This window comes from Passer montanus, unplaced genomic scaffold (genome assembly GCF_014805655.1).
Source record: "Passer montanus isolate IOZ18808 unplaced genomic scaffold, ASM1480565v1 scaffold55, whole genome shotgun sequence".
NCBI lineage: Eukaryota > Metazoa > Chordata > Aves > Passeriformes > Passeridae > Passer > Passer montanus.
Window position 1 is genome coordinate 2,803,487 of NW_024370485.1, and position 14,973 is coordinate 2,818,459.

The 14,973-nt window shown below is 43.1% G+C and overlaps 1 protein-coding gene across 2 annotated transcripts; it reads left to right on the forward strand.

The window, feature by feature from the left end:
• Positions 1-283: 283 nt before the first annotated feature.
• On the forward strand, positions 284-11,115 carry IFT27 (intraflagellar transport 27). 2 transcript variants are annotated; one of them, XR_005629415.1, is made up of 8 exons: positions 284-422; positions 3,962-4,041; positions 5,101-5,160; positions 5,821-5,880; positions 6,828-6,945; positions 7,259-7,368; positions 7,565-7,775; positions 8,286-11,115. XR_005629415.1 is itself a non-coding variant. In XM_039725533.1 (8 exons), exons 1-7 carry the CDS (start codon positions 389-391, stop codon positions 7,661-7,663), a joined length of 561 nt encoding a protein of 186 aa, XP_039581467.1. In that variant the 5' UTR covers positions 284-388; the 3' UTR covers positions 7,664-7,666; positions 8,286-11,115. The 2 variants fall into 2 exon arrangements, 1 of the variants encoding a protein (XP_039581467.1); XM_039725533.1 differs by having other exon boundaries at positions 7,565-7,666.
• Positions 11,116-14,973: the final 3,858 nt, after the last annotated feature.

Consider the following 14,973-nt stretch of genomic DNA (forward strand, 5'->3'; position numbering starts at 1 on the left):
TTCTATCATTTTCTGCCGTGCCCTCTGAGGGTCATTTCAGCCCCGCGGTGCAGGCCCCTTATGTTCTACCCAATAACAAGCCGGCTCTCGATGACGTCCTTAGTTGCCGGGCAGAATTCCCCTTCGCCTCTCCCGCGCCGCGGCGGCTCCACTGGGAGAGGCGGGGCGCCTGCTTTGATTGACAGCACAGCTAGTGGGCGGGGAGAAGCGAGAGAACCAATAACAACTGTGGGTGGCCTTGATGAGCAGGGCCCGCAGCCAATGGGGATGGGCGGGTGGTCGCTCGGTTGCCAGGGCCCCGCGGTTGCCAAGGGCTCGGTTCGGCGCGGTGGCGGCTCCCGCTGCCGCCGCCCGGGCCCGCCGCCGCCGCCTGCCCCGGGCCGGCGCGATGGTGACGCTCGCTGCCAAGTGCCTGCTGGCAGGTGAGTGCGGCCCGCCCGCTCCCATCCGCCCCGCTGCCCACACGGGAGCAGAGCGGGCGCCGTGGGGTCGGGCGAGGCCGGCGGCGCAGGCGGCCCGGCTTCCCACAGCCCCTCATGGAGGGCCGGAGAAGAGGTGGGAAAGAGGCGATGGGAGAGGGAAGACTCGGCCGGCTGGGGCCGGGAGCGGTGGGAGTCGCGTGTGCTCTTAGCACGCGGTGCCCGCCCCCGCCTGCCACGTGGAGTCCAGCAGCGCCCAGGGAGGGTGTGAGGTGTGCTTGGATCGGCTGAAATCCAAGGGCAGCATCTGAAAAGGAGGGGGAAAAAAACCCAAACAAAAAAAAGGAGTACTTCTGCAGTGTGGAAAGGTGGGCGCAGAGACTGGAGAAAGCGTGGAAGGAGCAGGGTAGGCAGCTGAGTCCTGCCTCATTTGTGAGCCTTGCTTTGGGCTGACCTGAAAACTTCATGTCAGAAATGAGGATGATTCTGAGAGTGTGATAGAAAGGTAAGGCCCAAACAAAGAGTAGAAGGATGAGCACTTCACAGTGGCATCTTTTTCCCCAAACAATTTAGAGGCTAACCTGAGAAAAAAATGAGGTGAAGACACCAGTTTATCTAGTCAGGGTGGATTATGGAGGTGTTGAAAGTGAGTACAGCTGCCTGTTAACACTTTGTGAAAAAACTTTTAATTTTTTCCCCTCCCTCTACACTGAAGCTCTGCGCCTCCTCAGCCAAAAGCACAAATCCATAAAACCTTTGTGTGCAGTCAACTCCCAGGTTTAACTCTTTGTTTCAAATTATTTCATCCAGAATAAAATGTTTGCCTTTTTTGACCTCAGAAGTAGCTGACCATCAACTCACACAAAGCCAGATGTGGTCTTTGGCAAAGGCAACAGAATTGATCTCCCTTGTGGCTCTGCTGCTGTGAACAACTATCTTGTCTGACTTCTACACTTGAAACGTAGGCATCATTTCCAATTTGGAAGTTTCCTGCTCCCAGTATACTGGCTTCGCTGAAGTCTATCCAGTTTTGTTTAGTGTTACCAAAGGCCAATTCCATGACCATTTAAAAATCACATAGGTTTTCTTTAGATGATCTGTTTATGTCCTTATTGGTTCTGGAGTGGCCTTTTCAATTCTGTTCACAGCACAAAGAACAGGAATGTCCTATCCTATATTTCATTCTCCTGTGTGCTACAGTAATATCCATGTATTATTAAAATTAATAAATTAATGAAGCGGACGAGGCAAAATAGATTCTCTGTTGCAGAAAAAAAAACTGTAGTGAAAGGGACCTAAGATATAGGCAACCACAACAACCTAAAGGGAACAAGAAAATACAATTCCATGGATAGGAACAAGCCCATCAGAAATGGAGATGGTTACAAAGAGCCAGTGACACAGAATTGGGAGCTACACCAAGGTCAAAGAGAACAGGGGAAAAGGGCTCTTGTTAGCAAAACAGGGACTATTGAATTGACAATAGAAGATGATTCCTGTGTTATCTCAAGGGTCATTTACAGGCACAAAGTAAAAAAATCTGTTGTCTGAGCTTGCTATGGAGACACTTCACAAAGGTTTTCATTGTAGAGAGACAGCTGGCAGTAGCAGGCATTTTTGAAAGACTCTACAGATTCTGGCAGAATAACAGAAATTTGGATAGAATATATACTGTGAGATGCACTACTGGCACACGAGACTAAACTGAAATGGGCAAGGAAATTTACTTTGAGGAAGTGTACTGGTGTGATGGGCTAAAGAGGATGGCAAAGAATAAAAAGAGGGAAAGAACACCTGGGGCTGTCAAGTGGAAGAAAGGCGATGCATTAGTTAAGAATTTGTGCTGGCTGATGCCTGCACAGTTTGGAGCAATGTGTGCCTCTCTATCTCATTTTACAAAGACAGATCTAATTGTCTATTGAAATACAGAATAGCTTCCACTCAGAACAGAGTGTTGTCTTCCGCACAGGCTTGAGCTGATCAGAGAACAAACAAGCTGACTTACCAGATTTTCCTGTCTAAATATTATGAGCCCAACTCAGCTCAAAGTAAGCAAGCATGCTAAAAATGTTTAAACAAGAACTACATTTGGTTAATGCATCCAGGGGTAATTGTCACTATCCAAAACACCCTTCCTGCTCTGTAATAGCATGTGAGCAGAGAGCTTTACCAATTTCCTTCAAAACACCATTAGGAAGCTGTAATGGAGTCAAAAATATACCCCTTTCTTGGTTTATTAATTAACAGCTTAATGTAAAATACTTCCTTTCTGGCTTTATTTATTAACAACATAATGTGAAAGACTTGTATTCCAGGCTTGGCTGTTTGTGAGTGTGCCTTTGAGGGTAAAGCTTGAACCACTGAGGTATTTAATTACTGGCTCCTGTCCTTTTAACTATCCAGGCTAGCGAGACATTATATGGAGAAATGATAAGCTCTTTGGAAGCATTAAGTCGTTGTTTATAAAGGGTTATGATTTATCATCTCTTTCATGTAGTACTATGGGTATATGTGAGTTCTGTAGAGCCCGAGGAAATGGCCTGAAATTGTGTCAGAGGAGGTTTAGGTTGGATATTAGAAAAATGTTCTTCACCCAGAGGGTGTTTGAGCTCTATAACAGCTCCCCAGGGAAGTGGTCACAGCACCAAGCCTGACAGAGTTGCATTTGGGCAATATTCTTGGGCACATGGTGTGACTCTTGGGGATGGTCCTGTGCAGGGCCAGGAACTGGACCCAGTGATCCTTGTGGGTCCCTTCCAACTCAGCATATTCGGTTCTGTGATCCTGTGATTGCTTTGGATCTCATAAGAGCAAGCCAAACAGTCACCTGTCTGGTTTGCCTGGAGTGTTGTGCAAGCCATATCAGAAAGCCTTGGCTCTAGAAGAGCAAAAACCAAAGCCCCTTGCTTTTCCCTCCATACAGGGATGAGTCAGCAGGCTCTTCTCTCCAGCCATGTGCTTTCTCTCTGACGTTTGCTTCTGTTATGCCCAGGATGCGACTAATGAGCCACCAGCAGCTTTGAGTCAGGAAGAGTTGCTCTCTTAGCAGGGTCAGCAAGAAGAGTTCGTTGAGAAATGTTACCAGCTTAAGCAGCTTTGTCTCAGTATGTAACAAGGATTTGAGTCTGGGGGAAGATGGATACCCTAAGGAGAAGAAATAGCCTCCTAGGAAGCCCAGTCCCTTTTCAAATTGCAATTTTCTCTACATGATAACATATCTGGGAAATTTTAATTCTTGGGTAAGGGCTGTGGTGTAAGAATGAATTTTAGAACGAGCAGCAATTCCACCTTAATCTGGCAGTCCTTTGCTGTTGTGCATAGGCCAGAAATCAGATGTCAGCCACCAGTATGCATAATGGCAATATTCATTTCCTTATGTGGGTATTACCTTTTAGATGGCTTTGTGCTTCATGTGACAGTTAAATTGCCTGTATTCAGAGATAGAGCATCTGGGCTCTTACAACATGTGATAGTATCAGAACTGAGGAAATAAAAGATTCTCTAGTATGAAACAAAAATATTTTATGCTTTTGGTTTTGCAGGAGATCCAGCTGTGGGTAAGAGTGCTTTAGCCCAGATGTTTCGCAGTGATGGGGCTCATTTTCAGAAGAACTACACACTGGTAAGCATACAACAGGCTCAGACTGCTGTCTAAATTTTTTCTAAAATGAGTGGGAAAACTGAGAGGCCTAGAACAAAATAAATATGATTTTAAGTTGAGGCATTCAAGGTGGGATCTTAAGAGGGTTTTCTTTCTTGCACCCTAGATTCTGAAGAGAAAGCATTTAACATTCTGTAAGTCTGCATTATGTAGGTGCTGGTGTTGAAACTTAAGGCAGAATAATTTAGTTAATCTTGTGATGTTCCTACTGAACCAATGTTTTCACAAGGTTTTGTGGTGTTAGAGAGCTCCCCCCTTCAGGGACTACTCTATGAAAAAGCACTGCTGAAGGAGAAAGCTTTTAATTCCAACTATTAAATGCGGATGTGGACAGTGCGCTTATCACTGTGCAAACACCAAGATGTGCTGCATAGCCCCAAGATAATTATAATCTACAGAAACTGTTCCCAGATGAAGAGGATACAGTTTGCAGTCTTTCAGTGTAAGAATCAATGGTGATGACTAATCAGAAGCAGGATAAAAATAAAAGTAAATATAAGTAAAGTAAAAAAAGGAAAATATGAGTGTGGAGAAAAAAACCCCTAAAATATGTTTATTCATTGAAATAAAGATGGAAACCAGAATTTAAGGATAGAAATAGAACAAACAAATGAGCTACAAAGCAGAATGAGATAAAAGGTGGAGGAAGCACAAATAATCTCAGTCCCATATGTTAGCTCATCACATGGTTAGTGCAAAACGTTCTAAGGCATGTGTTAGAGCAGCAGCGTGAGTGAACGTAGACCTGCAGACTTCAGCTAATACTCTGAGCTGTATATAAGCAAATCTCTTTGGTTCTCCTCTTTTTTCCCCCAGCTGAGCAAAACTATGAGGCTTTGACATATTGGTGAGATTAGGTTACCAGAGCTAGGAGGAGTATTGCTGAGTTTCCAGCGGTCTGTGTTTGATGAAATTGTAATGATTCACAAGAATTGCCTCAATCCAATGCACGGTTAGTATGCAGTTGGACAGGCTCTTAAAAACTCTCCTGATCCTCATTTTCCTGATTCTTCTTGACAGACAGCGGGCATAGAACTGTTGGTGAAAGCTGTATCAGTTCCAGAGACAAGTGATAGTGTGGTGAGTCTTTCTGTGACATAAATCGGGTCAGAAAGAGACGTCCAGTGCTCAAGCCCCACATGAGTCTCATTCTGGTGGAAGATCACTATGCATGTTCCTAGGACAGTTAAGTTGCATTAAGGAAATGAGGCTGATCATGTATAACTGCTGATACTCCAGGGTTAGTTTAGTCTTAGAAATAGAATTTTCATATACTTGTATCCAACACAACATTTTAAACCAAAGCTATTGCCAGCTTTGTTGAGAATCTGTTCTGTCCTTTAGAGCACTCAGGTTTAGTTCATGTTTCTTCAAACTACAGAAGCCAAAGCTCATCTGTTATTTCTCCTTAATGCTCTATGCTCCCATTAATGGAATGTATAAAATTTGGTATAGATAGAAGAGGTTACTGTCCAACTCCACATATTCTGTTTCCAGTAGGGATGGAAACTAGGCTTGCGGCCTTGGAAGTAACACTTTTACTGCTTATACATGAAAAATGGCTATTTATTTTCTCATATTATCTGGAGTTTTCTCAGTGCAGGGAGTTTGTCCCTTAGGGACATGACACTGATTTACTGAATAAAATGTTGGAGTTACAAGTTGCAGTATTTACTTCCAAAACCTTTCCCTACACTGCATTTTTCTTGGCAAGAGCCTTCTTTCTGTTTCCGCTTTCAGGAATTCTTCATTTTTGACTCTGCAGGAAAAGATCTATTTTCTGAAATGCTGGAGAAACTGGTAAGTCTTATGTAACAGTCCTCTTCTTCCAAAGAAGTGCTTTTGCTTTGAAGATCTGAGCTCCCCAGTCTGGCAGATGTAGCAAACTTTGTCTTTAGTGTAAATGGGAGCAATTACCTCAGTTGCCAACGCATCCTGTTCTACCTCTCTAAAACTTGTGTAAGTACTGGAAGAAATACTTTCCAGAGAAAGGAAAGCAGATAGGCAGTTTTCTTACAAAATAAATAGGAAACTTTAACTGAAAATTTCTGTGTACTGTTGTTTAAAGTTTTTTTTTATTTCTTAGAAAAACATCTGTTTTGCTGCAACTTCAGCAGTGAGAAGTTTCTTTTGTGTTACAGTGATGTGTTTGATCCAACAGGATTCATTCTTGTCCTTGAGCATAATCCTGTCCTTGAGCTTTTTCCTTCAAATATTTGTGACCTTCCCTGTGCAGTTCTCTACTGTGTTATCTCATTTTGAGAAGCAGAATCAGTTAATTGATGTAAGCTTTCATAAGATGGCTACGTCAACCTAATGGTTTATAGTCTACAAAAGCAATTCCACTTTTACATTTGCACTAGATCTGGTTTGCAAGGGTCTTCTCTAGAAGCTGGCTCAGCTTCTTGAACTGGAAGAAAACCTTTCTACTTTTTTTCTAGGATTAATTTTGTGCTGATTCAACATGAAAAATCAGCTTCCCTGGGGATCAGATGAGTGCCAGAGCTGATGCAAGTAAAGGGGCAGGGCTGCACAAGCAGGACTAGGGAGGAAAGGAAAGACCACCTCTCCCAATGTCAATGATTTAGTTGGGTCAATTGAAATGTGAAACCTCAGCCAGGGCATAGGATTCCTGGGTGTTAGGCTTTTTATTTTTGTCCTAGCAGCTGTGTTTGCCACGTTTACAGCCTGGCTGTTGACCACATCAGTTTCATTAGAGCTGACAGTGTTCCTTTCTTGCTGTGCAGTGGGAGCAACCCAACGTCCTGTGCCTTGTGTATGATGTCACTAATGAGCAATCCTTCGACAACTGTAACAAATGGTTGGAGAAGCTGAGGGCTCAAGCAGTTGGGATGCACATCCCAGGTAAGAATGGGTGTGATTCTTGTTATCTACTCCCCTCTTGTATGACATCAGTTGTTTCTGCTGAGCTGTGGAATAGAGCATTTATTTTAAGTCAGGGGCCGACATGGCTTCCTCCAACTCCTTTGCATTTATCGAAAAGCAGATAAGGCTTGAATATCTTTGCTTTCTGGAATCTTTTTTAGGTAGTTATAGACCATTCACCATGCCTACAACCTCTTCAGTTACTTCTACAAATATTGCAGTATTTATGGCTTACAAGTCAGCATTGATGAGCTAGGTTTTTTTCTTTCCTTTCATGTCTTTTTTTCTGTAGGTGTCTTAGTGGGGAATAAAACAGACCTAGCTGATCGTCGAGTTGTGGAGCAGGAACAAGCACAGGAGTGGGCTGAGAAACATGGCCTGGAATACTGTGAGATGTCAGTGGTGAGTATCTGCTCCTTTCACCATCTGTGCAAGGGGGTGTTTGTAAAGTTGTCTTTCAGGCAGGGAAAGATAACTGGGGACTCTCTTCACCTTGTTCGTCATCTAACTCAGTTTTAATCCTTCTTTGGTGAAACAGAGCAGAAATAGTAAAATGCTTATTCCATCTGCAATTGACAACTTTCTTGTTTCTTTACAGAAGGAAATGAAAAATTTTGAGGCCCCTTTCCACATCCTGGCAAAGTTATTCCACCAACTGTACAAAGAGAAAGTGGAAACTTTTCACTCACTAGCCTGACTGGTATGATTTATTTATCCTCTAAGCTTCTTCTAGTACTGAGAATCCTGCTGGACTGCATACAGAGAGAAGAAAAAATATGAGCTATTTGCTACTTCATGGTCATCCTCTGGTAATTCAAAATAAACTAGAAATAGGCAAGTAGAAAGACACTCTTCTGAAGCTGCTACCTCAGCATTCCTTTCATGTCCTCTAGCTTGGTTCTCTGCTCATTGAAAGTCTGCTAGGCTGGGGGAGGCGGAGAGTAAACGGGGAGGACAGAATGGAAATTGCCAGCTCTTTGCTTTAGTATCCTTTTGTCTGAGCAGACTTCCTGCTGCTACAAGCAGGGATTTAGAGGTTTGGAAAAAGGGAGAGGAAGCTGACAGGATGTGTTTTGACTTAAACCAGCCTTGGTACATACACTGCAGGGCAGGACCGATTTGGCCCTACCCCTTGAAAAGCATTTTTGGGAGGAGGCTTATTGCCTTAAAATCAACACCTGGAGACAAGATGTGTGGAGGCAGAGATGGATTTAGGTGTGTTTCCAGGAGCGCCCAGAGCTGGAGGCCAATTTTAAGTGTTGCCTTTATCAGCTGTAGGATTGATATGCTGGTGACTAATGCATGTTTCTAATTTCCAGAATCTCTTTCATTCCTTCGACCTGGCTCACTGTCCCTGCCTGGTGGGAGCTGTGTCGCGTCCAACCGCTGTCACTTGGTGACGCAGTGCCCTCTGCTGGTCCCAGGTCACAGGAGTTCTCCAGAGGCTGCCACCTCCCTTGAAGTGAGCAGGATGGGCCTCCTGCAGGCACATCCAAATTGGCTTAGCTGCAAAATGGAGTGAAATTGCAAGAATACATTTTCTATTCTAAAGATTAATCTAAAACTTACAAAAAATTACCTTTTCGTCTTCATGTCTTTATCATCTTACATATTGTTGTGTCATTTTTGTCAGCTGAATTTGGCAATACCGTTCTGATTAGGTTCAGTTCTCCATCTCAAAATCAAAGTCCTCTTATTAAAGTCTCTCCGCTTGTCATTGAATTTCAGATAAAAGACCACGGTTCTGATGTTGCTAGTGGAAACAGGACTAAGGAAATGAAAGACAGCCTGGCTAAGTTACTCTGACTCAGCTGTGTCTGGCTAGAAGTTTCGTATTAGAAAGGGTGAAAGCTTAGAGAGAGTTGCTCTATTGTGTGGAGTACTAATGTTCCATGTGTAAGACCCTTTGCTAATGCAGTATGCAAAAGCATCTGTGGTAAGGTACTGCCTTGTAACTGAGCCTAACACCAAGACTTTCAAAAATGTAACCATTATCTACCCGATTATGGTAGACTCCCTTGGGCAAGGGAAGCTGAGTTTTGTAGAGACTGAGCACTGAGTGATTTTTCAGGCAGTCTTTTCAGGAATCTGTGTTTCAGGACTTCTATACGTGTGGTTTATAATCATTTTTATGCCCAGTGCTAGGAAAAGTACATTAAATTGAACGTAAGAAATATGGCTGCAGATGTTGTAGCAGGCTTTGTGAAGCACTTCAAGAATCTGGAGAAGCACTGCCCTCATTTCACTGGCAACAGTGTGTTGATGCTGAGAACTCGCTAGGGAGCATGAATACCAGTTAAAGAGGATGAGTAGGAGCTCAATCTATAAGAAGTAAAAACAAGAGGTTCTTTTGCTAAAAGCCAACTCAAAAATGACAGAACAAGCTGGGAAAGCTTCTGCTTTCTCCAAAGAAGGAAGGAGTCCTCTATGAACTTCGGGTAACTAGAAGACTCACTCTTTTTGAACCTGATAGCACTACCGGCATTTGTATCTTGGAGGGGTTGTCTTGTTAATCCTGGGTGTTTTCTGTTGATTTGCATAGGCCGTATAGACTCTTGCTTGCAGGTGCTGGTATCTGCACCTTTTATTCTTACTCTGACTAGTAAGAATAAAAGCTATTTTGGATGCTGTGCTGATCCAGTTAAAGAACTAAAGAAGTTTTTTTTTTATTTGGTATCTCATTTCCCCCTGGTTCTATTGACAATGTGATCACAAAACAAGACACATATTTTTTCATATTGAAAATAACATCAGATGTATATGTCACCTGTGACAGGGTGTATCTAGAGGAAGAATGTCTTGGGAATAGGTAATAAAATTAATTCTGTGCAATCTTTGACCAGGGAGTCTATCGCTCTGCACCTGAAGGACCTCCCATAACTTCAAATAAACACTCTAAATGTGCCTGTAAGATGAAGATTGGTGAATGCTGTTTTATAAAATAAATGCAAAAGCTGGAGGAGCTCATTAAGAGAATGCTTGCAGTGGTGATTTTTGATTTATGGGGAAGCTGCTTTTGAGAAGTTAGTGAAGAAAAATGCAGCCCATGCAGGGAAAGATGTATTGCCTGAGAGAGGAAATGTATGATCTAATTAGCTAACAGTAGGGGTTCACCCACTGCCCCTTTCCCTCTTCCACCAGCCACAACCACAATTAGAAAAGAAGTCATGTTTAAAGCATGTTGTCCAACTTGCTTTTTACAGGACTATTTCAAGCACTAGTATGGACACAGTTTAATGTCCTTCAAAATAGTGTGTTTGACCATAACAATCTCAACCCTTTCAAATCTATTTTAACAGCATAATATATTGTCCTTCCTGGCTAATGTGCTGTATAATACCAGCCTGATGCAAGTGGTGGTTGTTGCTGTTTTCCTGGCTTAATTGTGACCTTGTTTGTAGAGGCTAGGAGTGAAGAGGGGGTAGAAAACATGGGAGCCAAACATGGGAAAGTTGTGGGAAATAGTTTTGTCTCTGTGTGAAGGAGTTCAGGGTGGTGAGTAAGTGAGCTGGACCAGCAGGATGAGTAAGAGACTGGAGCTATTATTAAGTTTCTCCTACCTGTTTACTAACTGTGGAAGTCACATCTGTAGAGTGAGGATGAGTGTTTGCTGCTTATAGGCTTAGCATCAGTCTGAATTACAGATGCTGTGGCGAACAGTGGGAGGAAGACAGAAAGCCTGTCTGCTGACCAGGAAGCTTGTTGTCTTCTTACAGCTCCCCTGCTTTGTTCAGCTGTGCAGTGCTGCAGGTGCTCAGCATGAGTGTTACAACACAGAAAAGACCCAGCTCAACCAGAACTGAAATATCAATAAAAGAGGAAAGAAACCAACAGGCCTTTAACTAGTTTTAATAGATATGTAGTCCTTTTTCCTGCTTGCTTGTTTGATTAGACAAAACCATTTCTTTCCTCCCTGGAGTCCCTCCTTACCTTTCCTTTGGTCCTCATGGGTCTGCACAGAATCTCTGTTATGCTTGTGCCCTGCTTTACTTAGCTTGATACATCATCAGCTGATTTTTTTTTATCCTTCTAATTTCTGCATTATCTATTCCCAAGGCTGCAAGACATTTCTTCTTAGATTAATAGACAAAAGGAAACAAAAGTGGAATTTTTAGTCAAATTGTCTTGAAATAAAATACCTTAAGAAGCTGTCTGACATTCTGAAATTCATTTGTGTAAAGTTGTCATGTTAAAGATGCTTTAATGGTTTTGTTTTGTCTTGCCAGACATAGTCTACTGCAGAGTGAAATTCAGGATGTAAAATTCCAGAAAGATCAGGTTTTATTTTGGGAATTAATAGGAGTTTGAAAGCTGATCACACTGTGATAAGATCTGTTAAGTCTTAACAATGAAGTGGTCACTGCTGTTCATAATGAAGCATTAAATATACTGAAATGGGGCTGTCAAAACAGTTTCTTCTAGAGATTTGTTAATTTTAAAGACTTTAAACCTAAGAAAGGACGTCTTTTAAAAGACTGATCTGATAAATGACACCATTTGGACTAGGGTTATTTCTGATATAACTTCAGTGACTTGAAGAGCTGGATTTAGTCTTTTATGCCAATTGACTCCCCTGGGTAAGCTTCATTTCTTTACCCACTATACATCTTGGACCAATCTGACCTGATAGCAAAAGACACATGATGTTGTTGAAAATGAAATACTGCCTTGGGGCAGAAGGATAAACTGTGTGGCCTCCTGAGGTCCTCCCAGCAATACTTTCTATAATTCTGCTAGATTAAGTGAGGAAAGAAGTAGTGTGGAAAGCACAAAACAGGCTAAGTCATAAACTAGCAATTAAACTGGGAGCTGGGCAGAAAACGTACAATCTATCCCAATTAAGAGCTGTATCTCAAGAGAAACTGGGAGCCTGACGCAGGTGCTGACAGCAGGGAAAACACTGCATTTCTCTTCTGGAGGCAGCAACTGCTTTTGCTGGTGCTTATGCAGATCTGTGGGGGTCCTTACGCAACTCAAGGCTGTGCTCTGTTTTTAATAATTACTGTATCTCTGATGTTCAGGTGGCAGTTGCTTGCAGTTGTGGTCTCATCTGCCTACACAAAGTCAGCAGCACAATGTCAGATTATTTGCAAGTGGCAGGAAGACATCCCTATTATTGACACCTGCGTGATGGGATGCCTCTCTCCCCATGCATTCTCAGTCCTTTTCCTATCTCGCATCTGCTCCTTGGTGGACAATATCCACCTCTGCTTGCTCTTAACAAGTAATTTTTCCGTCTTGCAGATGGTACTCTGTGGAGCCTAGGGCTGAGGGACTTCTCGGACCTTCTGCAGCAAAGGTGCAGCGAGAGCAGGAGCACTTCAAGGGCCATGTTGGCCTCCACATCATCTCTTTCAGCCTAAGGGCACATCATCTCTCTACTTCTCATGTCCTATTTCCTCCTCCTGCTGTCATTTTGCCTGGAGAACAATGTCTTCTGTGCCGGTTGCCCTTGGCTCTGTTGACCCAGAACAACAATGCTTGGGGGAGGGAGGAAGAAGAAAGTCCTGCGTCTTTTCAGGGCTCTTCAGCTGTTGTGACTCCCTGTCGAAATCACCTGAGAGATGGGGATGTTGCTCAGTCTAGGGTGTAATTTCCTGGCAGGAGACAACCAACTTGAGTCCTGGGAGCCTCATCTCTGCTCTTCAGAGCTTGCTGCAGTGTAACTTTGTCAGACACTGGCTGTTCTCCTTCTAAGCTGGGGTTTTGGTGGGAATTTTTGGTAGGGTTTTTTTGCTCCTTGGAGATCTTTCGTTTATCTGTCGTGGCTTCACGTATTTCCTCCCCTAGGGCTGTTTGTCAAGAGAAGCCTAGAATTGCTCCCTTTCCTGGTCTCTGAGATTTAATCTGGAAATGTTTAAAAGGGAAATTTGACAGACCCTACATGTCAAGCTGGGGTCAGGGATGGGGTCAGTTTGATGAGTTTCCCTCCAGCCAGATATACATCAATTGGAGAGATGTGGAGTCTTGTGATCTTTCTGTACAAGTACTAGAAAAATAGCCAATATGAGGGCTGCCAGTTAGGGACTGTGAGGAAAAGGATATAAAGGCAGAAGGGATTGACTTCTGTGTCCCAGACAGGGGAAAATGCAGGAGCACTAAGGGAACAGGAATATGTAGGAGATATGTAGGTCTGTTTTCCTTCATGGAGAACTGAAAGACTTGCTGAGGCAGATTGGGAGGGTGGGATTTAGGGATGGGAAAACCTGAGGCTTTTCCTGTCTTTTAGAATGCTGTATGGAAATAAGGTGGGAGGAAAAGTAATTTTTGCATGAGCCACTGAGGGAAAATGAAGATACAGGGTAGAGCTGGATGACCTTGCAGGTGGAAGGGCAAGTGGTAAGTGTAAATAACTGAAAGAAGATTTTCAGGGCCAGGCTCTCAGGGCCAAGGGCAGACAGGGGGAATCAGAGCCATGATGAGGAAAGCCACTGGTAGCCATCAGTTTAGGTTTAAGATGTAGAGCCTGCATTAGAACAAGGCAAGAAGAGTTAAAGTCTGTGTGACAGGGTTGACACTGGAATTTAAAAGGGCAGTAGCAAGGATCCAGAATGATAAACCTAGGAATAGTGTGGGGAGATAAGCAGAGCAAGCTGTGATGCTGTGAGCAGCAGTGGCTGGAGACAGCGTACCTAGGTGAGAGCAAAAAAAATAGAGTAGGTATGCTGAGGGCACTATTAGACTATCAGGTTGGAAGAGTGTGAAGAGATGTTGGAAATTCGTATTTGAGTACAGCTCTTCTGAGTGCATTCTGAATGAAGGGAAATAGATATCTACAATTGGTACCCACATATCTTCATAAACATATTTAAAACAGAAATTAATTCCACTGCTATATCTGCTATCTCTATTTTCCTTTGCCAAAAATTATCAGGACCTTTCTGCTTAAACCCTTTTTTTTTGTGGGGGTGTGGGGGTGGAGGGGCAGGAGGGGGAAAATGGGCAACAACACATACATTTATGCCTAATTGTGATGCTGCAACATGAATACATTCAGGAAATGGAAAGAGAACCTGCACCTCCACCTGACCAGGCAGAAATGTCCACTACTACATGAGCATCAATATCTCACAACAGGAACTTCACAATCAGTTCATACAGCAGAAGGGATGGAAGGAATATTTTCTGTGTTGTTTTCCCTTCTCTGCTTTTGCTAATTCATTTTGATTCCTGTGAAGCATTGCTCTCTCTTAGTCTAACAGTTATGTGTGGCCATGGTGGGACAATTCTAGGATTTTATTTCTGTTATGTTGAGTGGCTTCAGTTTAAGGACGGTAAAACTGGAAGTGTTGAGATTCAGGTTACAGTTGAAGCATCAAGCATAAAATCAGCTTGTAGGCACAGCAGAACAGAGTATCTAGGAAAGATGTCTTGCAGGGTTAAGATAATGCTTTTCAGTACTGTTGTCAGCAAAGAGAAGCTGTAATAAATGTGAAAATGTTAGGAAGGAATTCTGGTGGGTTTGGAAATGGTGACAAGTATGGGTTTCTTCTAATAGGTAAATGCAGAGGAAAGGATGCTGCAAGTCACAGGATCGAGGTATCTGGAGAGGTAGTAGAGGAGCTAAAGGAGCATTCTTGGACAGTATCGTGGAACTGGATAAGAGCAGGAGGATGGTTCTGGTATGAGCAAAAGCAGAATAATGCAAACCTTGCCCTCTGGTTTCTGTCCCTTTTGAGGTATGGAACTGTTTCACTTCTGCAGAGTATGTCATTGCTCTTGATGATTCTCACAGCTCAGATTGCCAGTAGGTTGTCTTTCCCTCTTCACTGAGATAAAAGTGATCCCTGAATGCCATTTTGGTCCACAGATGTTTTGATATCTGATTCCTTTTGATGTCCATGCCTCTTGCATTCTTCCTCCTGTCTCTGCATGTGGAGGTCTTATATGTCCCCACAATTCTGCTACACCTCCCATGATACCAGCCCTCCCCATGACCTTAAGACTGCTTATTTCCTCCCATGTACTTTGCTTTCCAGGATTAGAGCTGTGGTCAGAAAAATAGCC